The sequence below is a fragment of the Xiphophorus maculatus genome, chromosome 13 (assembly GCF_002775205.1).
Source record: "Xiphophorus maculatus strain JP 163 A chromosome 13, X_maculatus-5.0-male, whole genome shotgun sequence".
In the NCBI taxonomy this organism is placed as follows: Eukaryota; Metazoa; Chordata; class Actinopteri; order Cyprinodontiformes; family Poeciliidae; genus Xiphophorus; species Xiphophorus maculatus.
The window spans coordinates 3,862,221-3,886,109 of record NC_036455.1 but is presented as its reverse complement, the minus strand read 5'-3'; the positions used below and the strand labels follow the sequence as shown (position 1 = coordinate 3,886,109).

The 23,889-nt window shown below is 38.1% G+C and overlaps 1 protein-coding gene across 1 annotated transcript in view; it reads right to left on the bottom strand.

Annotated features, from left to right (window-relative positions):
* Window positions 1-368: 368 nt before the first annotated feature.
* LOC102227147 (ephrin-A3-like) overlaps window positions 369-23,889 on the bottom strand; it is a 91,896-nt gene continuing 68,375 nt past the window's right edge. The window contains exons 2-5 of the mRNA XM_005796457.2: window positions 13,801-14,102; window positions 12,854-12,919; window positions 10,025-10,102; window positions 369-1,387 (exon numbers count right to left, since the gene is read on the bottom strand). Of these exons, the coding sequence (XP_005796514.1) occupies window positions 1,269-1,387; window positions 10,025-10,102; window positions 12,854-12,919; window positions 13,801-14,102 (565 nt within the window). The 3' untranslated portion in view covers window positions 369-1,268. The remainder of the gene's footprint in view (window positions 1,388-10,024; window positions 10,103-12,853; window positions 12,920-13,800; window positions 14,103-23,889) is intronic.

Here is a 23,889-nt window from a genome sequence, read left to right as displayed (position 1 = left end):
TTTGGAGCAAAACTTTGTTGTTTCCATAAAAATGGCTCTCACAATACGGCGTATGATCCGGATGCTCATACTGGGTCTATTCTTCCATGCCTACAGATTGAGATTCTAAGCATAATTTCTCCTCAGGCACCTGCCGCACTTTGACGACTGTATGGGGTCGTCTCCGTGGTAACTGGGACTGCTGCAGTGGCTATAAGCCCTGATTGGCTGCGAGCCCCTGAAGTGGAGGGGGAAAAAAAACAGGTAATCTGGGAGTGAAAAGAGGGCAAGTTGCTGCTGACAGTTTCTGAACAATTGCAAATTAGAGGCGTTTCTGAACAACGGTGCTGATTGCTGCAAGGAGACTCCCCCCCATTTTTTTCTTCTATTTTTTTTTTTTTTAAGATTTGACATCTGGAACTTTTCTAAGCCCATTGCTGGAGGTAAATGCGGCAGAACAAAACGCACGTCTATGCCACATCTAGTGCGTCTAAGTGCCGTCAAATTACTAGTCCAGGGCCTGTATTTTCCTCGGGTTGTTACAGTGCAAAGGCAGAAAATGCAGACAAAATACTGAGGGGCACCCGGTACCCTTCGAAGAAAAGCAGGCTTTGAATCTGTGCCCATCACAAAGCCAGAGAATATTTGATGTCTGGAGAAAATGGATTACTGAAGGGCCCTTGGATATTCTTATAAATTCTCACCCTTTTCCCTGGGCTTTTATCACCAGCAGCTACCACACACCAGTATGAAAACATTCTACAATGTCCAGGACAATGACAGTGGTTTTGATTACTCACTAATCATATAAAGGCCTTGTTACAGTTTCTAAAGTCCATCTTGCCTTTTTTTTTTTTTTTTTACCACATCAAAGTTTGGTTTGATGCAGCAAAGCTTTAAAAAAAATCCACTCTAGAGTCTAAAGTTGTCATCTTCTTCAAAGCCAACACAAAAACCTTCCTTCCGATGAGAGTTATGCTTCAAATTTTCTGTTCTCTATCATGCTACAAAAAAATTCCTCATCTGCATCCATTGAGAGCAGCACAATAAAAATTGGATTCTTAATATTGGTTGTAATCTCCATGTGGTCATCACACCTGCATGAAATATTGTAGTTTTCATGTGATACAGGTGTAAATATGACAGCAAAAAGGCCTCGCTTCTTTTTTCTTTGTCTTTTCTTTGTTTGCTTCGTTTAGCTATCACATCTTCAAAAAAAAAAAAAAAAAACTTGTAGGGATACAAAGCCCTTTGGACAAGACGGTCCAACAAGCTCCCCGTGACGGTCGCTAGGACAACAGGACGGCCAGCACGAGCATCGTTGCCACGGTGAGGAGAAGGCGGTCACGTGACGGGCTGCTGCCGCTCACGCTCTTCTCCAGCTTGGGAACTTCAGGGTTAAATTCATCTGGAAAACAAAAAACACAGAAAAAATAAACTAAGCAAACCCAGAGGGAAAAAAACCCGGACAAAATATTGCTGTTTTATAAATTAATCAATTTAAAATAGCCGAGCGATGCATGCAAATTGGGCTTTCACGTGTGCAGGGAAAGAGGCATGAAGCGATTATCAACAAACTACCAATTATCATCAGCTACATATGGCCTTTCCCTGTGGGAGAGAAAATTAAAAAACAAAGTCGTATTTGATGTGCTTTTTTATGTGTTACTTTTTTCAGGCTAATGATGTTTTTGTCCTCGAGGGATTTCAATCAAATCAAATTACTATGGCCTTAGCATTGATTTGACACAACAGAACATTAGCTCGAGGCGAAAGATGGAGAAAGAGCTCGGGGAACGTGTTTAGGAATATTCAGTAAAAGTGGATTACAGGCTCATCATGTTCATTTCCTAACTAATGCTTCCCATTATCTCTACAATATAAGGCAAACAAACAAGACAGAGCTGATTAAACCATCACATCGTTATATAAACCTGAGGTAAATGTTGCCCAATTATTGTACTCAACACAATGTACAAAAACAAACCACTTATCAAACATAAAATTACTTAAGATGATTACTTATGTTTTTGATTTTTGTCACATTTTACAGTTTCAGATTAGATCGCATTTTACATCAAAGATAATCTGCAATACTTGAATTGGATTGAGAAGCTGTAGCATGACCTTAAAACAGAACTTTTTATTGAAAATCATCCAATGTAGCAGAACTGAAAAAATTAAGCAAAAATGAGTGGGTAAAAATTAATTCACTGTGATATAAAACTCTGGAAAAAATTAAGAGACCACTGCAAAATAACCAGTTTCTCTGATTTTAATTTTTATACGTATATGTTTGAGTAAAATGAACATTGTTTTTTTATTCTATGAACTACTGACAAAATGTCTCAGAAATACCAAGCAAATATTTAGTATTTATTTGCAAAAAATGAGAGATGGTCAAAATAACAACAAAATGCAGCGCTTTCAGACTTCAAATAATGCAAAGAAAACACATTTATATTCATTTAGAAACAACAATATTAATGTTTTAACTCAGGAAGAGTTCAGAAATCAATATTTGGTGGAATAACCAGGAGGTTTTCAGTTCAGTGGGCTCTTAATTATTTCCAGAACTGTACATTACATGATGCTAGTTGCTGTAACCAATTTAGAGAGCAATTACTTATTTACATTGGTCCAGGTTGGTTTGGATAGATTTTACCCCTTGATAAATGAATAATCAATGCTTGAAGCTAAAAAAAAAAAAATAAAATCAAGTAATAACAATAAGACGGTAATATTTTTTTTCATTGCACTGTAGAAGGAAAGCAAGTATGTTTTGATTTAAAAAACAAATGTACGCTTATAGATGATGTCAGCTTTAGTGAAGCGCATCAAAACAGATTTAATTTGTTGGGTTTATTTACAAGCTGGTATTTATAGTAAACAAAGGTTGCTTATGCAGACCACAACTTGAATTATTAAGGTTACCGTAGCTTTAACATGTAGTGCTCTGCTCTCTAATCCAAAGCTAGTATTATTATTCCCAGAAATTGCAACCCAGGTAACCATAGATCTCAACATAAATCGTTGAACAGCTTCCAAACGCTGTCAGATCAAATGTTGTACATGCAACCTGTGATAAAATCAATATACCTGTCCCAAAGATAAATCCTCTGTGTTCAGAGAGTAGAACAAGTTGAACAGACAGACAAATAGCTTACATTATAATCCCATCATCACCTTTAATATAATCCGACTGTTATGGAAAATTACGATTACAGTATGTGAAGTACGATTATTCAATCGATGTTTATGTAATACTCTGTGATGTAAGAAAAGGTTTTAAATTGTAAAAAAAAAACAAAAAACTGGGTATTATACCCAGTGTTCTAGTTTTTATTCTTGGAAAAATGCAAGGATAAAATTGCTGATCGGATCAACTCAAAATAACAAAAAGATCCAATATCTGCTGATCTAAACCAGAACAAAATGATTCATTGTGCCACATTGATGTTATAAAAGTTCAAACAAACAAACTGTTTTTCAGCATCTGTCAGTCTACAAGTAAAAACATGCAAGATGATGAACGATAAGGAGAACAACCACCAGACGGCCTGGAAAACTGAGATAAATGGGTTTGACGTAGATTTCTCTTTTGTTCCAAAAGAACAACGTACATCTGTCTTTACGCCCAACACTGACATTTACGTGAAGTTACAGCAACAAAAGGAGAACGCTATGTGAAAGCTGGACAGGGAATCTAAAGCAGCACAGCCTCGGGTGAAGTCTACAGGTCATATCAGGGATGCACTGAAGGCGTGACGTAGATCCGTAGAACTAGAAGAACAAATTTTTCCCTGCAGAAGATGAAGGGCCTGACATGCAATGCCCTCCGGTCAAAATGTTATCTTCAAAATAAATGTATCTGATGATTTTGCTCTTTCTTTATGCTTTACTTTTTGAGTAAATCAGTGTCTAAACATTTATTCAATACTGTGTTCATGTTTCCTGGGGTTTATTAAATGATGCAGAAGCCAGCGTCTCTTAGCCATTCTTTAAAACTGAAAGATGGTAGTCAACATCACCAAGAAAGGCTTGTCTTGCAAATTGAGAAAATATTAAAGCAGCTAAAAAGACTCCTGCAAAACCTGCAGCAAGAAATGGAAGCTTGGAGTTTCCTGATTGCCATAGCAACCATTTGATCCATCTATATACCAAACTAAGTAGATCCTTTTCTATGCTAGCAACATAAAAGGTTTTCTGAACTCTATTCTGTTCAGATGAGACAAAGTCTGAGCTCTAAATAGAAAATATACCAGGTGGGTTTGTGATAAATAGGATGAACATTAGGAAAAACATGTCAAATTTACTGTCTGGTATGGTGAGCCTCTTTCCAAAGATCCTGGAAACCCTGACATGGCATCAGGTACTTTATCTGGAATAATGGGCAGTTCAAATATTTGATGACCTCTGTCAGAAAACTAAATATTTATTCCATATGGATCTTTCTGCAAGACAATAATCTAAAAACATTTGGCCAAATCGACACAGAAATAGTTTGACAGAAAAAAAAATCAGCCTTCTTCTATTGACCTCCCTTTCCCAAGACCAAAGTCCAACAGAAAACGTCGCCTGTAAGTCCAAAGGAGGCAAAAATTCTTTCAAATTAGTTGTCACTGTGTGGCTGAAAAGCGTAAAACGTTTAATAAAATGTTGTGTTATTGTAATAGTGTTATTAGTTAATTTATTTTGAAATGTCTAGTATCTGTCATGACATCTTCAATGATTAGTCATTAGTTAATCAAGTGTCACTATGTAGTGGTATTGTAAAAGAGAAATCCCAGTGCAACATCATGACTTAAAAGTACATAGCGTCGCTAAAAACACGAGTCTCATTGTGTTCAAAAATTCAAGTCCTTTGCAGTCCTAATGGGATCAGATTTCAGACAAAATATAATGAAGGACAACCAAATACGTTATGAATTATTATAGGTCAAAGCATGTTCGTACAAAACATCCAAACTAGCTCTTGGAGGCTTGTTTACAGGCTCCAGTAACTTGGACACACTGCAGAGTAAAACCCTCGTTTTTCAAGAGATCTTGCAACTGAAGACAACTGCGTGGGAATATAAAGTTGCTGCTGCAACTTATCAAAGGTCTCCAGTATGGCACCTGTCTCCACGGTCCAAATTTAGGATCCAGGAATCAATTTCCGGCTGCATTTTTGCCTCTACAAGGCCCAACACCACAACAGGAGGCTGGCAGAACGGCTCCTGTGTCCACAGAAAAAACACCCGAGGCGTTTCCAGTGAGATGAGAAACATCAACTCTGGACTGTCGATAGGTGGGAAAGGTTGTCTGGGTGGATAAATCTTCCTGCCAACGACGCTACAGTAATGGTGGATATACAGCGAGCCATAAACAACATGAAGAGACGCACATCTACATCTGGATGGGAATAAAATACACAGTATCTCTGAGAGTTAACTACTTTCAGTTATTCCAGATTTTTGTTTTTTTTTAAAATAACGCCCACATTCAGTAAGTTCAGCCAAAAGCTTATTGTCTCATTTCAGAATGACTTTGATTAAGCTGTTGATTTTAAACAGGCTTTCAGAATGACTGAGTTTTTGGTCAGACCGCACTGCACTATTTATTTTATTGTTATTGCAACCTGTGACACTTAGACACTTGGTTTATTCAGCTCAGGGACCACATGTCTATTATTTGGCTGTTACAACAGCAGAGGCGGAGCGCCACCGCTACAGCTGCTCTGTTTGCAGGGTTCACAGAGTTTAGAGATAAAGACAGATTCAATCCTTTTTTTTTTACACTTTTTGAGAAATTCTGCACATTAGTAGGTTAACAGGGCTAAATTGCTAATTTTTATCAAATCACAAGCCACTTGTTGCTTGCAGAAAGTTTGTAGCAGATGAATGGCTATATGAAGAGACAAGATGCTTTAGGAAAACAAAAACAAGAGCTGTGAAAGTGCTACTTCTTCTTTGCTTGTTTTGTCACACTTAAATGATCCTCAAACATAATTTAATATCAAAGATAACCTGAGTAGCTACTTCATGTTGTTATACAGATACTACTTAGGTGATTTAATGGTACTAAATGTGATAAATTAGGCCTGAGGTTGGCAAATAAAACTGAACTACTTCAAATGATCAGTTTCTCTAATTTTATTTTTTATAGGTCTATGGTTGAGAAAAATTAACATTGTTATTTTATTTTATGAACTACTGACAATACGTCTCTGAAATTCCAAGTAAAAATTTAGTATTTATTTTGCAGAAAATGAGAAATGGTCAAAATTACAAAAAAGATGCAGTGCTTCTAGACCTCAAATAATGCAAAGGAAACAAGTTCATATTCATTTAGAAACAACAAAACGAATGTTTTAACTCAGGAAGAGTTCAGAGATCAATATTTGGTGGAATAACCAGGAGGTTTTCAATTTGGTTCACTGCAGTATACTCTTCATTTTTTTCCAGAGCTGAATGTTTCCCTTCCAAAATGTAACACATTTAGTAGATTGGTTTTCCCTTAATAAACTACATCACAAATTTAAAACATTTTTCACGCAGGCTGTCTTTATCTGATATAAAACTTTGCTTGGGTCTAATTCCAATGTGATAATAGATTAAACTGTAAGAGGATCACTGTATATAATTAAATCAACAATCTCGTCTGTAAGCTGGTCAGCAATAACACACTGCTGCTATTCACAAATGGTGTCATAAACAAGCCAAAAGAACTGAGTTGCAGAGAGTAAAATAGCAAATCCAACTATTTCATAGTTCATCAATCATTTCTGCGGGTTGCGTTGTGCACTGGACCAAGCAACATTAATTGCAGAGATGTGGAAATTCTTTTTTAATAGGGCAACAGCAAGCAAATTAGACCAGATGACAGACTGCAAACAAATAGTGGCCTTGTTCCTGAAAGTGATTTGTAAGTGCTGCTCTCATGCAGACTGCAAATGGCCCTAGTTTCTAGAGAAACGACTGATTAAGTGTGATGAATGTTTACAGCGGACTGTCTGAGTAGTATTTAATTGTTCTCCCTTACTTTTCGCGCCCAGGTTAGTTGGGCTGACTGTGAAATTTCTCTACAGCGAATGCATTTAACTGGTTTTTGTTTGTTTTCACATGATTTCCTGCATGTAAAAATCTGCAAAGAAGCCAACTAAAACTTCTAAATTTCTCATATGTTACCAGTGTTAAAATGTAACCACCATATACTCCACTACATCCCGAGTCTTCTTCATTTGGAGTGATGTTTGAAACTCCTCCAGTTAGTTTAGCATAATTTGCTAAAAATAAGTCATACAAGCAGAACGCAGAAATTGTACCCTGGTAACAGAGCAGTGTTATCCTTAAAACACAGAGTTAAATAAGGAAAATGTGACGCAGAAGGTTAGATAATAATTTAAAAAGAAAAAAAAAGATGGCAGAAGGGCAAACATATGCGATGGAGAAACGCTGAGCCAGTCTGTGGGCTGGTCTGGACCTGAGGCTGAATCAGAGTGGGAGTCCAGCGGTCAGTGGAGCCACTGGGGGCTGTGTTGTAAAGCGCGTTCCTGTGAGTGAGAGTCTGTGCATGTGCATCAATGTGCATCCTCCTCCAAATGTATTCAAAAGAATGCATCACAGCACTGGAGGCTGTCATATTTTATAATTTCCTGCCAGCGAGTGTGTGTGTGTGTGCTTTTTTTTATATTAAATTCTACGCAAGCTGGAGCCGGAGTTACCACTGAGCAAGTCGTCCACCACTGAATTTCTCTTTTACTACGTTCCTTCCCTCCACACTCTTTTTTTCTTCACCTCCCTTATCAGTTTTTTTTTTGTTCCTCGTCTGTCCGTTTTACTTTACTGCTGCATTTCTCTCTGTCATCTTTTATCTCACTGACTTCCTCTTCTCCCTTTAACTGTGAATTCTCATATTGTCTCAGCTCAAGCTTTTCTTTCTCTCTTTTTTTTTTATTTGGTCTCTGTTGGTCATGGTTTCCATCTCAGGCGGGTCACATTCTCTCAGACCTTGTCACAGACTGCCACAGTGACCAGAAAAAAGCATAGTAAATGATTCCCAGCAAAAGGTTTTTGTTTGAGGTGGTGATGGGAAAAGACAAAGGAAAATACAGGGTTTACGTTACCGTTCGACTGAACAACTGACTCTTTCTCTGACATTTGCTCTCCTAAGGTAAACACCAACCTTTAGTTTACTTGTAAGACCTCAATTTTCTTTGTGGATTTTTGTATGTAGGAAGAAAAAGCAGCTGAAACAGTTTTCTGGAATAACCTCAGTCGATCTTAATGCTTTTGGGCCTCTAGGATTCAAACAATGAACTTATCCCGACTTATTTTAATGGTTTTTTGGAGGCATTTGCATCACCGTGCAAAGATTTTCTTTCATAGAGTCCCTAAGTAATTGTTCTGTATGCCTCACTGTGCTGCTCATTAGGCTCATTCTCATGTAAGATAATGTGAGGTCATGAAATTTTGTGTCGCATTCTGACTGGATTAATGCAGCTGATGGAGGAAATAATTAATCTTACAATGACAATGATAAATGAACAGCGTAATAAGGTCAAGCAATGAGGCTAATTCTGTTTCAGAGGTTTGGCTCAGTCCACCCCCTCATTTATTGTAATTATTATGTTAACATTACCAATAGAAATGATTGCTGGTTATAACTCCAGACTTACTGTATGCTGCTATGTGACCTTGACTCAATAAATGGCTGTTTACCCCAAATAATGAATGTAAAAACTTAATCTAAGTTTCCAAAGCCAAAGTTTCTCAGAAAACATTTTGATTAATAAATACAATTAGACACATAATAATACTCACAGCTAATGAAAAACAAAATACAGTTACATTCTATGATATTAGTCATGCTACTGAAATATCCTACATGATCCTCTAATTTTTCCACAACACTCTATGATAACGTCTGCACCACTATACCTGAACTTGGTCAATAAATCTACAGTGCAAAAAAGATGGCTAAACATAGTCTGGTAGAATATTTCAGTTTAGGGTGAACTTATCTTGGCATTCTGGTTCATTACATTTATCTCAATCTGCAAAGTAAAACAAAAACATAAAAAAGTGTGTGAATCCCGGCTCACTCCAGAATGATCCAACTAAAGTCTGAACAGCAGAAGTATTTTAGGTTTTTAGAAAAAGATTACCAAAAACTTTTCAGATAATTTAAAAAAATGTAAAATAGTGCTGTAATTCAGAGGCAAATCCTAATGTTATAAAAAAAATCATGAATAAGATATTGCTTTTGAATTTTTTAGTGTTTACAATATAAATCAGTAATTTAAAATCTAATTAAAAAATACGTTATTGATCCCAAGGGGAAATTAAATGTTATTGTAGCTTATTTAATTAAAGAGTTATTGTAGATGATGGCTGTGGGCAGACAGGATCTCCTGCAGCAGTCTGTAATACAACAGTCATGTCTTCTGACTGAAGACATGACTGTTTCACAAAGAGGATGCTAATAATTTCCTTCATTTGGTGTAAAAATCTTTCATTTTTGTTGGTTTGTCTTGTAGACGTCTTCACTGCTCTGTGTCCAGTCTCAAATGAGCGCCACGTACTCGACTGACTGGACATGAGCAACATAAAACTCAGTTAGTGCTCAGGTGCCCCCTGGCAGAATGGTGCCCTGAGTGGAGAGCCAATCATCCATATCAGAAGCATCTAATTAAAATGTGTGCAAATCAAAAGGCCTAAATAGCCCAAAAATCAAATTCAGAAAGTTGTTCTACCACTTTTATCAAAATTAAAGCATTTTTTTTTTAAAAAACACCATTACATAATAGGAGCCTTTTCAAGTATTTTAAATACCTGCAGGAATCTGATTTCAATTATTTTAGAGGTTTTATGGAAGCAGTGTTGGAAAAGATGAGTAAGGAGTTGCAGTACAGCTCTAAGCTCTTGCAGTTATATAAAAAAAAACTGTTTTCAGCAAATCACAAATATGAAAATAAACAACTCAACATTTTTCCACAAATTGAGATGGATATCAACCTGCCAGTATGGATTCTTCCCCGTTTTTGTGTCGACTAGTCACTTACCAATGTTGTGTATTTTGATGTTCGGCCTGACTGTGTAGTCGGGAGAAGTTTGACTGGAGTCGTCATCTGCCTGAGAGGCTGAGGAACACAACAGAGACAGACAGATGGAGAGAAAAGGGAAAAGAAAAACAGAGGAGAAAACAATTATGGGAGAGACACACACACACAGAAAGAGAAAAGTGAGATTTGCAGCATGATCAATCTGTGTACATTAATCGGTCAGCTTGGTGGAGTTAAAGTGGATTGGAGAAACAGTTAAGAAATTGTGGACGGTAAATCCAGACTGCGCCTGGAGGATTTAAAGAATTTATTTAGGCAGTGCAGGACAAAAATCATTACTTTGACTGTTTGTCTAGACTTGGAATTAAATCCAGTTTGCTTTTCGAATGGATGACATGTGGGTTTGCTTATGTAGGCATGAATGGATTAACAGTGAGCAGCAGTACAACTATTCAAAAATAGCAGCAGTATGCTCTACTTTGCGCAGCAATGTCTATAATTCTGACTAGAAACTAAAAATAAAGGAAGGAAGTTTATGATAATAAAGCTGTGACCAAGGCATTGGGGTACACTAAGGAAAACTGAGCAGAAGCAGTGCTGACTGGAAATGATGGAAAGCCTTTAATCCACAAAGATGATGGAAATGCAAATTACCGCAACTTGGCTCAGACCTAACCAAGCTTAAATGTATGCTGAGCTGTTTCTCAGCTAAGAAAACCTCTGAAGGTGAAGACCTTCCCCACTGAGCTCCTCCAGACTAGCGGTAGCAGCAACCAGCAAACACAGGTGGAACTGCACAGTAATTCATTTATATGAACTACAAAGCTCCAAAGAACGGTTGTAAACAGCATCAGTGGCAGCAAGGAGAAACATTGAAACTGAGTGTCAGAAAGAGTAGGAGGTTCTTAAAGAGACGGAGCCCAATTTCAAGGTGTCAGATTTATTTCAAGTTGTTTTTGATATGTGCAGCATTTTCATAACAACTGGAGGTCAGATAGTTACTTAATTGTGGTATAAAACTGCATCATATGCCTGGAAAATACATACATAATACCCCCTTTAGCAGGTGTTAATAGTTTAGAGTAGTTGAAGAAAGGCTCTTTTCTCTAAAAAGAAAACGTTTGTGAACTCTTCTGAATACGACCATCAAATGTGAGGACATCTGTCCAGCAGCTGAAGTCTGACTGCAACTAGGTCATAAAAACCACAATGTTCAAAACACAGCAGCAAACCTACAACAAATTCTCCAAACACCGGACGTCCTTTCAAAGAATTAATTAAAACTTTAATTTAAGACCTGCGCTACATGTAAACTTTAAGCTTCCCTTAATAAATACTGAATAATATTTCACCTGCTAAATATTGTAAGCAAAGTAAATAAAGCTTTGTCAAATACGATTATGTTTTAAAACATTGGTAGTGTTTTAAGACCATTTTCTGCTTATATGGTGAACCTCGTAATTGCTCCTTCTGATGGGGTTCAGTCAACATATCAACATTGTAAAACGTCAACTATGCCACAACAAAAAAGCTGAATTATGTACCCAGAACATTTGAGTTTCTTTTCTTGAACACTCAAAAGCCAGTTTCAGAAGCAGAGAAAAAGAAAGATGACGCAGTAATTTTAGCAGACACACAAATTTAAGACATAACTAACTATTTAAGATGTAATATGGAAAATCTGCATAGATTTAGGACTACAAGACACCACAGCAACTCTGGTATTGAACTGAGGAAAAAAAGATAATAAATAGATTTTATATTTTTTAGCTGTGAAAATCAAACCTGAACAGCAGCATTGAAATTATTGTCTTGTTTAGGCCATTTGCTTAACAACACCAATGATTTTGGTCTCTGAAAAATGAGCCGATCCTGTGACTTGTTTCCTGTTGATGCACAGACAGAAGCAATGCTTTGCATTAGCTAACTCATCATTATTCTCCCCTCTGTCTCATCTTGAAGCCTTGTTCTGTCAGGGTTAAAGCAGGCAACAAAAGAGATCGAAGGGCAGCTGAAGTCAATAACACTTCTGAAAGCGAGCTGTAAAAATGACAGGATGTCATGAACCCTTCAATGCATGTGCACACATCAGAAAAATTGACGGCAGAAATGTGCAGACAGACATGAAACGCCCTCAAACGCTTTAGCACAACAACACAGATGCAAATGGAGGTGCATCAACAGATTGGCAGCGACAATGGGGTGTGTTAAGGTGATCTGTACATGGGGAATGACACTGGCCTCAGAGTGGGATGTATTAGTGCTGACAAGGTTAGAAGAGAGGGGGAGGGAGAGCTTTCTGTACCACGCTGCCTGATCAAAGGCCTGCAGGGGAGAGCGCAGACTACCAGGGTAAAAATAACACACACACTATACAGAGCAGCAGGGATCAGAGAGGAAGAAAGAGAGACGGGGAGATAGGTGGAGGGGGTGGTCAAGAAGAAAGCTGAGGAAGGGGAGTGACAGACGGAGGGGAGGGCAGAGAGATCTGAATCTCACAGTTGAATGTATTTTTTTCTTCTCTCTACATCTTTTGTAGATCTTCACGAGAGCATGTCAGTCACAGAATGAGATGGAGCATTACTGTAATAGAACAGACAGGGAATAACATCAGGCTGCCATTTTCAAAGAGCTGCTTTGAGAGAGAAAACTGCATCATCAAAACCTCGTCAAGGCAGCACGAGCCTCCCTCCCTCTCTTCCTGAGACACAACTCTTAGATCTTCTTTATTTCTTTCTCTGTCTGCAGCTTTCTGACTCTTTGTTTCTCTATTTGTGGAACGAAAAACAGACATGAGCAGACTGGCGAGTGCTGGCAGAGTCGTCTCACCAGTGGAGCAGCAGACGAAGACCCTCAGTCTCAGGCAGCTGTGGCCGTGATGGTGGATGGGTGTGGCTAAAACAGAGAACAAACATACATAAAATGTCAACATTGTGCCCTCTGCAGGCCACATCATTCTTACGGCCTTGTCCATAGCTCTTCCAAAGTTACCACCATCCGATTGACTGGCTCCCTGGTAAATCCTTGTTCCACCTTTCAGCTTAGGTGGACGGTCATGTCTTGGTAGATTTGCAGTTGTGCCTTTCTCTTCATCTTCAAATGATGGACTGAATAGTGCCCTTCAGAGCTTTTGTTTTGTTTCATAATGTAATCCTGCAATCAACTTCTCCACAACTTTATCCTCGGGCTGTCTGGTAAGTTTTTTTTGGTTTTCAAGATGCTGTTTTTTTCCACTAATGTTCTTTATCAAACCCCGAAGGCCTTAAAAAAGCAGCTGTAATTATACTAAATTACACAGAACCACTCTATTTACTGACTACAACTTCTAAAGGAAAATGGTAAATAGACATTGAATAATCATTCACCCATTCACGCACAAATGGTGGCAAGTTATACTGAACTTCAGCTGTATTCAGCTGTAACAGAACATTTAGCCATTATTTTCCTCCCACTTCACAACCCTGCACTCCTTGTGATGATCTAGCACGTAAATTCCCACTAAAATAAATTAAAGTTGTGGTTCTAATGAGACAAAATCTGAAGACGTTCAAGAGGTGTGATCCTTTTTGCAAGGCCTCAGTACACAAACTACACAAACTGCAGCACCAGGAAACTCAAATGTCCTCAGCTAAACTTCGACAATCTATTACCAAAACCCACACGGCATCAATACACGTGGGCGAAGAGACGCTCTAAATTACGGCCTCGGATCACAATATTGGACGTGCAGCACCCTCAGGCCTTTTCCATCCATCACAATGAGCTTAGTGACTCACAGATGTAGTAGTACTCCTGGCCCACGGTGAACTCGTAGCCCAGCGAGAAGGCGCTGTACCGCTGGAACTTCTCAGAGAACTTGATGGGCGTGTGCGGCGCATGGGGCCGGTTGCACTCCCAGCGTTTGACACCCATCTGGGGGTTGCAGGTGTAGTAGCCCCGGTAGTTCACCATGTAGAGGATGTACTGCTCGGCCACCACGCGCTCCAGAGTCCCACGCTGGCTGGTGTTGTAGTGGGGGCAGTAGATGTCCAGGTAGTCGTTGACGCTGACTTGCACGGTGTATCCCTCTCTCCGAAGCCTGAAAATTAAAACACAGATCTGGATGAGAAGCTGCGGTTAATAAGAATTCATCATGCATTTCAGAAGAACGTTTGGCTGGGAAAATGACAAAATGTCTGAGGCTGCATTCACACCATTCCTGTTTAGTCTGCTTTAATCAAACTCCAGTTGGCTTGGGGAGGCGTAAATGCGCGATCGACAAAGGAGGTTTTGCAGCGCCACCACAGGCGAGGAGGGTGAATAGGTTTTCATTTGACGCTAGCTCCATTTCCAGTATAAATGTGTGCAAAGCTTTGTTGATATTCCCCTAATGTTGGGAAAACACAGTTTCGCAGCTGCGGTCTTTCCATTAATTAAGATCACGAATAAGTTTGTTCTCGTGATAAGTAATTAAAAACATACAAGGCCATCATGCTCCTATCACTTTTCATCTTTTGGTAATAACGTCCCGTTGCTGATCACATAACTGTGTGATGCAAAAAGTGTTTCCATTGCAGTTTTTGGTGAATTGTTGCTCATCCAAAGCATCAGCTTTCTATTGGAAAACTTGACTTTTAGTTTTCAAAATTGGTGTGTTTCTGTCAAGCAAATTTATTCTTTGCAAAATGTTATCATCAATGGACACACAGCTATACAGTGCAGGGTGAAAGCAAACTACAGTGGCTGAAAATGCAACAAGTGTTGCAATTTTGGTCCCCAATCAAGTGTTAAAACACCCTAACTTAATTATTGCATTTTTAGGAAAAAGCTAATAAATAGATACTATGATTACACAAAAAAATTTAAATAAAATATCAAGTTTTCAAATGTATGTAGCAGTAAAGCAGGAATACCATCTTCACATCAGCATCCATAAGCAATAGAGGCTATTATAGAGGCACACAAGTGCAGTTTGGACCCTCCACGTGTGAAAACACGTTTCCTCACTTATTGCATCCTGGCGAGGGCCGAGGATCATGCTGGGAATGATAATCTGTCCTCCTAGGTGTTAACACCTGCCCTGAGCACGTTCGTGTCATTGAGGTAGAAGGAGATCTTGTCAGGGGCGATGTGTGTTCTGGATGCAGAGGAACCGGTCTGCACGTTGTACCCATCATGGAGCTCGCTCCTCAGGGAGCCGTTACGAACGGATGAGCTTCTGTTCGCAGGCAGGCAGGCGCAGCCTCTCTGTGGTCAAGCAGATGTGATGGTAACATAACCCTCTCAACTGACTTTAAGCCCCTCACTGAACAGCTGCGAGGGTGCTGTGACTGCTGTTACCTACACTGTGAGTAAAACTGAGTACATCTATTATGTAAATTACACAGTCTGTAATTAGACAAAGTAGAAATCATTACAAAGGCTCCTGCAGGTGAGCTGATGAGATGGGAATTGTCCTCGGCTGCAGTGATGTGTACCAGCTCTAACTAACTGTAATGACTTCTTTCTACCATTAGGTGGAGATATTGCGCTGAACATAAGGTCCAACGTGTCCATGCTTCCCTATGCAACAATATTTATCTCTTGGTTGTCTTCTCCTCCATACACATCATCTGTTCTGGTCCTATAGCAGCACTTACACAGTCATAACTATCCATCATCGTGCTTCTTACAACGATGTCAGACTCATTACACGTTTAGGCCTCCACAGTTTTGATTGTTGAATTAAAAATAAATAATGGCAGGAACCTCTCCTTTTCTCTCTTCATGTCTCACTATCGAGCATGCTACAACTGCACCTTTTGTTTCTAGATTTTTATCCTTTTAGTCATTTACCCACATGCTGAGGCAGATGTTTATCTACTTTTAATGGCTCCTCTTCTTTTTCTGGCCATCAATCTTATCTGTACTTTCTGTCCCCGTTGCTGGAGATGTGAGATGACAGACTTTTGTCTCGCAGCGTTGCAGGAAGAGACGACGCAGCCACGCTTCGCAGGGACTATATTTAGTGAGACTGGGCTGGGGGGAATATGGTGGAGGAGATGGGGGTGAGCGATGAGAAGTGTATAAAAAGTTAGAGGGAGTCAAGTGTTGTGTAAAAAGTAAGGAAGAGTTATTATCCTAGAGGATGGTAGTGTGTTTGACTAACGTTGAAACTACCGAAGGAGGGTTTATGGCTGACTATTTCTGAAAAGTAGAAAGGCTTTTTTCTGTGATACCTAGAAGTGCCAGTTAGGTATTAAAAGGCAGTCCACCTTGAGATTTGCAAGTAAAGACACCAGAAAAATGCTAATTGCAAAGGAGAGGCTACCAAAGTGGCTCATTTGCACATTTTAATGAGGTTAAAACCACATTAGCTTATATTAACGTTCATACATCAATCAGTCTCACAACTTATTAAAAATAACTTTGAAGAGAGGATAGTTTTCCCTCCCACAGAGCTCCATACATTACCCTAAAAGAATGTATGCAGAAATTTCAGCAGGTTATGTTTCTGGGTTCTGAAATTATGTAAAACCAATTCACAAAAAAATTAGCTAAAAATATAAAAGATCTGTGAACCAAAAGATTCAAATGTATTATTAACTGAACAGCTAAGACAAAATGTAAGGACTAGTGGACACCATTGTTAACAGCACCAATTCTCATTACTGTTATAATGACAATACTATGGGTCATTTTTATCAGATGTATAGAGATAGATATTATAATACAAGAATTGGAAAGGGGCAAACTGAGCTTTAGTAAATTTTAGTCCAACTTAAAAAGAAAACCTATTGGAAATATTATCACATGTAGAATAAGAATAGACTTTGGCATGTAAGACGTATTTTCCACAAATATTTTTAAAGTACTTATTTGCATCATTTCTGGGACACATATCTGCAGTTCAGGACATAAAAATACAACTAAAGATTTTAGATTTACAAAGTTACCTTTTATTGACCCTTATAAAAATGTAACACATTCAAACTACATAATTAACTCTAAAGGGAACAGACCAACTAATAAACAGAACATAACGGCTGCAAAACCAAAAGCTTCCTGGTATTTTTGTGTAGAAAGTATATTTATGTTGAAAATTCTTCTCAAGGGAAAAAAATATTGTCCACCATGTTTTCAGCTTACACAGCTGACTGACAGCTTGCAGCAACATGTGGGGGAGGGGCATCAATGCTCTGTGCTGATTAAAACTCTAGAAAAGTTTTCACTATCTTTGGAATCCAAATAAAAAGAAACTTAAGCCACAAGAACAGCATGATGGAACAGCTTTTTCAAAATTGTGATGCAACTAAAGCCGACACAGACTTGCTTTAACTCATTAACCAAACCTCAACTGCAGAAGAGCCATTTGTTTCAAGCATAATCAGCACCAGAGCGAAACGAGGAGAAAAGAAACAGCGAGCCAGACGAGAGAAGAAAGCAAGAGCAAAGGATGGAGAGAAATCATGTAGAGTGTGTGGGTGAGAGGAAGAGAGGAGTCCCCCCTCAGGTGTTTTCCGTTATATAAGCCATCCACTTAGTGGCACAAGACAAAAAGGTCGCCGGGTAGAGAGAAATGAAGAGCAGACAGGAGAAGAAAAGTAAAGAGAGGGATGGGTAAGCTAGACTTAATAAGTTAAGATAGGATGAGGAGAAGAGAATGGAACAGTGAGGGGAAAAATGCACTGAATGACAATGACAATAAAGAGCCAAGAAAAGGACAGGAAGGTCCAGAAAGAGACATAATGCTTTTCTGGAATGGACATACATGGTAAAAGAGCCTTAAAGAGACCGATGGCTCTCTTTCATACATTTTTTTTTTCCTGCAGCTCTTTCACTTTCCTCCTCTTTCTGCCCTGCATTGTCTCTGCCGTGATTTTGCTGTCTCATCATCATTTCTCTACGAGTGGGCGTGCACAGCTAGTTAGTAAAGGCTGCACAAGCTGGTGAAGACTGCCAGGGGAGGCAGCTTGCAGGGGGTGGAGTGAAAGAGCAGGGGGAGAGGTGGAGTAAATGAAGAGGACAAGAGGATGAGACAAAGATAGCACCACTATACCATACACATCTGCACAGAAGGGAGTCTTTGGAGAATACAGACAGCAATAAATAACAGCGGTGAGGTCGGGATACAGTAGGAGACACTCGTACTGCTAACAGAACATTTGGAGCTACTGCATTAAATAAATGTAATAAAAAATAAATCTGAAAATAAATTCAGATATAAATTTAACATATCTGTATGTTGCTTCATACAGATATGAAGCAACGCTATTATTTAATGATGTCATAAAATTTGTAATTGTTAGACTGATAAATGTCTCTCCAGTTCCATACTGTTGTGCTAAAAGACTGCCATAGAAATATTATCTGTCTGTCTGTCTATGTAAATAATTAAGAGATCACTGCACTGAACCCAATTAAAACCTCTTGGTTATTCCACCAAATATTGATTTCTGAACTCTTCCTGAGTTAAAATATTAGTTTTGTTGTTCCTAAATGAATATAAACTTGTTTTCTTTGCATTATTTGAGATCTGAAAGCGCTGCATCTTTTTTGTTATTTTCACCTTTTCTGCAAATAAATTAAAAAATTTTGCTTGGAATTTCAGAGACATGTTGTCAGTAGTTCATAGAATAAAAGAACAATGTTCATTTTGCTCAAACATATACCTATAAAAAGTAAAATCTGAGAAACTGATCATTTTAAGTGGTATATCAAGTTTTTCCAGAGCTGTATATATATTCACCTTTTTTATGGATGCCAGTAGTAAGCAGTACTGGAAGTGTAAATAACTTGCCAGCGACACTGATTGTGATAACTTCTTGTTTTTAAAATAAATACTTTTCCCCACTCTATTAATTTCTAGATTATAATAGAGATATTAAAGGGAACATGTAATGGAAAATCTACTATTTTACCCATTAAATGGATTTTGTCGTGTACTTGGAGACTTTAGGAGTGTAAAAAAAAATTATTTAGTCTCTCCTGGTGCAGCCTAGCTTTAGCTAAATTCTGCCTTGGTCATACTTTTAAAAATTTGTTTATGTTGTCTCTATTCTATTGCCATTTTCTCTTCTTTCCCGTTAAATAGTTGTAGCTCTACTGCTAAACCTTCAAAGGGTTTGAAAGTGCTATATAACTCTGATGTCATTTCATTTCATTACTATCAATGTAAAAAAAAAAAGGCCAAACATGGTGGAGTGGGATGCTCTGGAGAGGAGCAGGGTGTTAAATGCCTTAGTTTCATTTAAAGGGACCAAACCAAAACAAGTTGCTCTCAGATGCACCTCAGATCAGGATCAGATCAGGAGTAAAAGAGAGGCCTGTGCAGTTACAATAACAAGAATCTGAGAGCAAAGCTTTGCAGTTCCACTTTATATAGTTTTGCAGCTTCATTACCAGCATGGCTTCATGCAGTTAATAAAATCATTTTTTCTGCTCTCTACCATAAAAAAGCCTAAAGGACAGTTTGCAACCATCAGTTTGTGACCATAAAGCTTAATGAGTAATGCTGCAGCAGGACTATGATCCATAGTACCGGCATGTCCATCTCTGAAAGCATCACAAAGTTTAGACTTAAATTAGATTTTTTTTTAAAATTAAGTCTAAAGTATAAAAAATTCTGCAAAGAAGTTGGGGCTATGGGAGTTGTTGCAGAAATTGATTTTTCTTAAAGAGACATGCATTACGTGGTTCCCCTGCTGCTTTTCATGCTTCCACATCTTCAAAGCAAATATGAAAACGGTTTTTATAAACAACAAATGACATAACACAAATAGGTCTTCATTGCCAAAGTAATCTATAATTAATTATCAGGGTAATTTGTTTTGATCTACTTCCATTATGCTTGTGATAATAAATTAGGAGAGTGTTAAATGTAAAAACCCTGCAGGTATGCTTTTGCAGCATTCCCACAAGACGCAGTGTTGCAAGATGCTCTCTCAGTAGTGATGAGGTCAGCTGGACAACATCAACGATGACCTTAAAAGGCCCTCTCCAGGGTAATCAACATCAGCCTCATCAGGAGGATAAACCAAGGCTTTACAAACCGATGTAGCTCAAATGCCACTCACCAGGCCTCTGCTTACCCCCGCTAAGACGCTTACAATCAAGTTGGACAAGCTCTCCTGTTTTTCTCTGTATGTCAGCAACTCATTACTCGGACACTATGCATCCTAAAAGACACAGACAAAACCTGCACATGCACACCAGCTCCATCTCCAGTGAGTCATCCCTGATTGAGTTAACGCTGCAATTAACGGGCCAGTTTACGACGCTTCGATCCAAAATGGAGGACTGAGAAAGCAATAGAGGCCGACGCTGCTTCCCTCCTCTGTTGCTATTAAACCGCAGGGAGACATTTATCGCTCTCTTTCATAACCTTTCAGCCACTCTGGCCTCACAAAAACCGATGAACATTTTTTATATATATTTGTTTTCCATCTCTCCCCATCCTTACTTTTGGCTGTTTTTTTTTACATGTTTAGGTTCAGTTTTATTATAAGAACACTTTGTAATAAATCTTTAACATTACCAATAACTGTAACGAGGATCTGAGCAATAAAGCATCTCTTTGACCCCATGTGAGCATAGATTTCTGCTTAAGTAATTGTGAGTCAAGGACACCTTGACAGAGTTGTCCTTTTTCTAACCAATTACTTCGACAGCAATTTATTGATTTCTGTTCTCTGACTGGCCTTACCTGAAACACAGACAGTTTTTCTGCTGCTCCTTGAAGATTTACATCAGAATTACAATCTGAGGCAGAAAGCAAAGATCTGGGGAGAAGTATTGACACTGAACATCACAATGAGCTCATCATCCCCATGGTGAGACACGGAGGTGGCAGCAACATACTGTGGGGATGCTTCCTTCAGAAGAGGCAGGGAGGATTATTGGTGTTGATAGGACGATGCATGGAGCTTAATACAGGGCAGTCCTGACAGAAAACAGAGAATGGGACTGGAGCTCATCCTCCAAATTCAACTGAGAATCTGAAGCAAGAAAACTGAGGCTCAGGGAGAGAGGCTCTCTAACTAATCTGATTAAGCTTGAGCCATTTTGAAAAGAATAATGAGCATAAAAATGTCTCTAAATGCTGGAAGAGACTTAAAGGAGTTGGTTTTACAAAGTATCAACATGTTGAGAATGAACACATAAACAAGTCACAGATATCAGGTTGGTATTTTTTAAAACATTTGAAAACTGCCCATAATTTCTTTACACTTATCAGTGAAAGAAGTGTTGGTCTACTAAATTAAATCCCAGTGAATTACATTGAATATTGTGCTTCTTAAGTGATACAAATGTGAAACAGTCTAGTATGAAGTATGAATACTTTTCCGAGCTACTGAAATAATCGTGAACCTATTGTTTAATCACTGGGATTTTAAATTAAACTTCAAAAACTGCTTGCAGACATTTGCAGATCTGAGACATGTTGAAATGCCAAAGCTTTCAATTGAAGAATCATTCTGGTAATTGATACATTTGCGAGAAGTTGTCTGGTCATGACATTTACTCGGCATGCCAACAAAGATAAACTGAAACAGCTTCATAAATAAAACAATAACCAGTCAGAGCTGCAGTCCCACCCTGACAATTGCTAGATGTTATCAATCCAGTGTCTTATCTGTGAGTCCCCCTCTTATGGGAGCGAGTTGGGAGAGTTACAGATGGTTCATGTCACCCCGATAGCTGAAAGTGGACGTTTTAGTAAAATTGAAGCAATGTCTTCCTCTCTGTGGTTCAGCTGCTTTGTGACTGTTTCCTTCAGCATCACTTCAAATATGTCTGAGTTTTAGAGATCCGTCCATCTCCTCAGTACCACACATAAAAATGACTATTTATTTCATAAATGACCCAGATTTATGTAACTACTAACCTTTAAATCTATCTAAACTATACTTTTATGCCATTAGCTGGTAACCAATTTTTCCTAAAGCTGTGGCTAAAATTATTGTTGTAATTGATTATCCTGACGATTAATCGAATAATCAGATTTCTTTAAAAAAGAAAAAAACAAAACAATACATCTACACTTTTCAGAATCAAGATACAGAAACTGTTTCATGTCTGCCAAATAAATAATAGCTGGGGTGAAATTCAGCCTTCAGGTTTTGCTTCTCGTCGCCAAAAAATGAAAATTGAACATACGTATAGTCGGGCATTGATTAAACAGACGCAAACAGACGACTTCAGATGTTTGTTTGAGTTGTAGTTGTGAAAATAACGAAATATGATTAACATAATAATGAGACTTCAGCATCTTCATCCTCTAATTCAATCATTTGCAAAGCAATATGAGTTACAGTCAGCTTTACTTGAAGGGAATATGAACTGGCATCTCTTTTTTAATAATACATGCACTTTATGATGTTGTTTACTTATTAGGTTTGCACAAAGTAAGTTTAAATATCAGACAAAAACACAGTTAAAAACTGAACATTGGCTCTCCTTCAGCTCGACTTTCTGAAAACAATAAAATCACCAGAGGACAGACGGTGTTTTATATTTGCTTTTATCACAGCAGGGATGTTTGCAAAGAGAATCTGTGTAGCATTGTTTGATCCTGATCCCACTGTGGGTTTATAGGTTGAATAACAGTTTTCACCAGTAAACTGTACAGTAATGAAAAGTGTGGCAGTTCACATCATCGAAATGTTAAAAATATCCTAATAAGCATTTTCAAACAAGGGGAATAGTGGACACTTTAATCTGTATAAAATACATGAAATGTAATCTAGACAGATAAAAGTTTAACTTTTATTAATCATTTAGTTATCAGTTTTTATTTAACACCCAGTAGTTATAATGTATAACATTAATTTGAGGGGGGAAGTTTTTGAGAAAACAAAAAAATCAAATAAGATTAAGACATGTTAATTTGTCCAACACTTGAGCACCTTCCCTACAAGAAAACATGATTCCTCACTGTAGCCTGGAAGCTGTTTTGAACTTTGTGTTAATTTTAAAAATAAATTCAGAAGAATTACAGTTTATCCACTAATCTAGTGGGTTAGTGGCCACTTCACTGCCTGATGTACACTTTCTATGCAAATTATTTTTTTCATCAAAACAAAAACTAATCATGGAAAAATAAATATATGTCACTAATAAATAATAATCACAATAATAGAAAAACTAACAAGGAAGCAAAAACGGTAAATTTGATAAACAAAACATGAATCCAGGCCGCATGGTGGGCACCTTGAACACCTTAAAGCAAAAAGGTCAGGGGTCTGCGTAGAGCTGTAAAATGTTACATGACCGTTAGAAAAAGTGACAGTTTGTAACTTTTAATAAATATCTAGGACATTTGTAGTCATTTTTAATGAGCCATCATTTTATTACTATTTTTAGACTAGAAGATGGATCCATTTTCTTCTATAAGCTGTTGATATTTTTGGAAAATTCTGTAAGTTTTTTTAAAAAAAATGCCTAATTTCTAAACTAATGATAGAAAAAAATTAAACTAAGAAATATTACCAGTATTTTAGTGTCATTCTGTTGTGGAAATTCAATGCAACACCAGTTGCTTTTTTATCCTTTTTAGTCAAAGTTATTAAGAGCCATTGCAGAAGCTCCAAAGACCCACTTGAGGCTCTGGAGCCACAGGTTGCAGACCGCTAGTCCCAGACGACCTGTCCAGGTGTCCCTCGCCTCCCGTCCAATAATCACTGGAGATCGGCACCGCTGTCTTTTAAGGATAAGCTGGTATAGGCAGTGAATGGATGTAAAGTGGGAATGCTTTCTCACTTAATAACTGCAGAGAGAAATCCTTCGTGTTAGTATTGCATTACAGGCTGGTCCATACTCATGGACAGTCCTTATTAGTGATGTTCCCTGCTGAGTTATTGCTGTGATTATACTCTGCGACATGCAGATAAAAAAGGCATCCATCT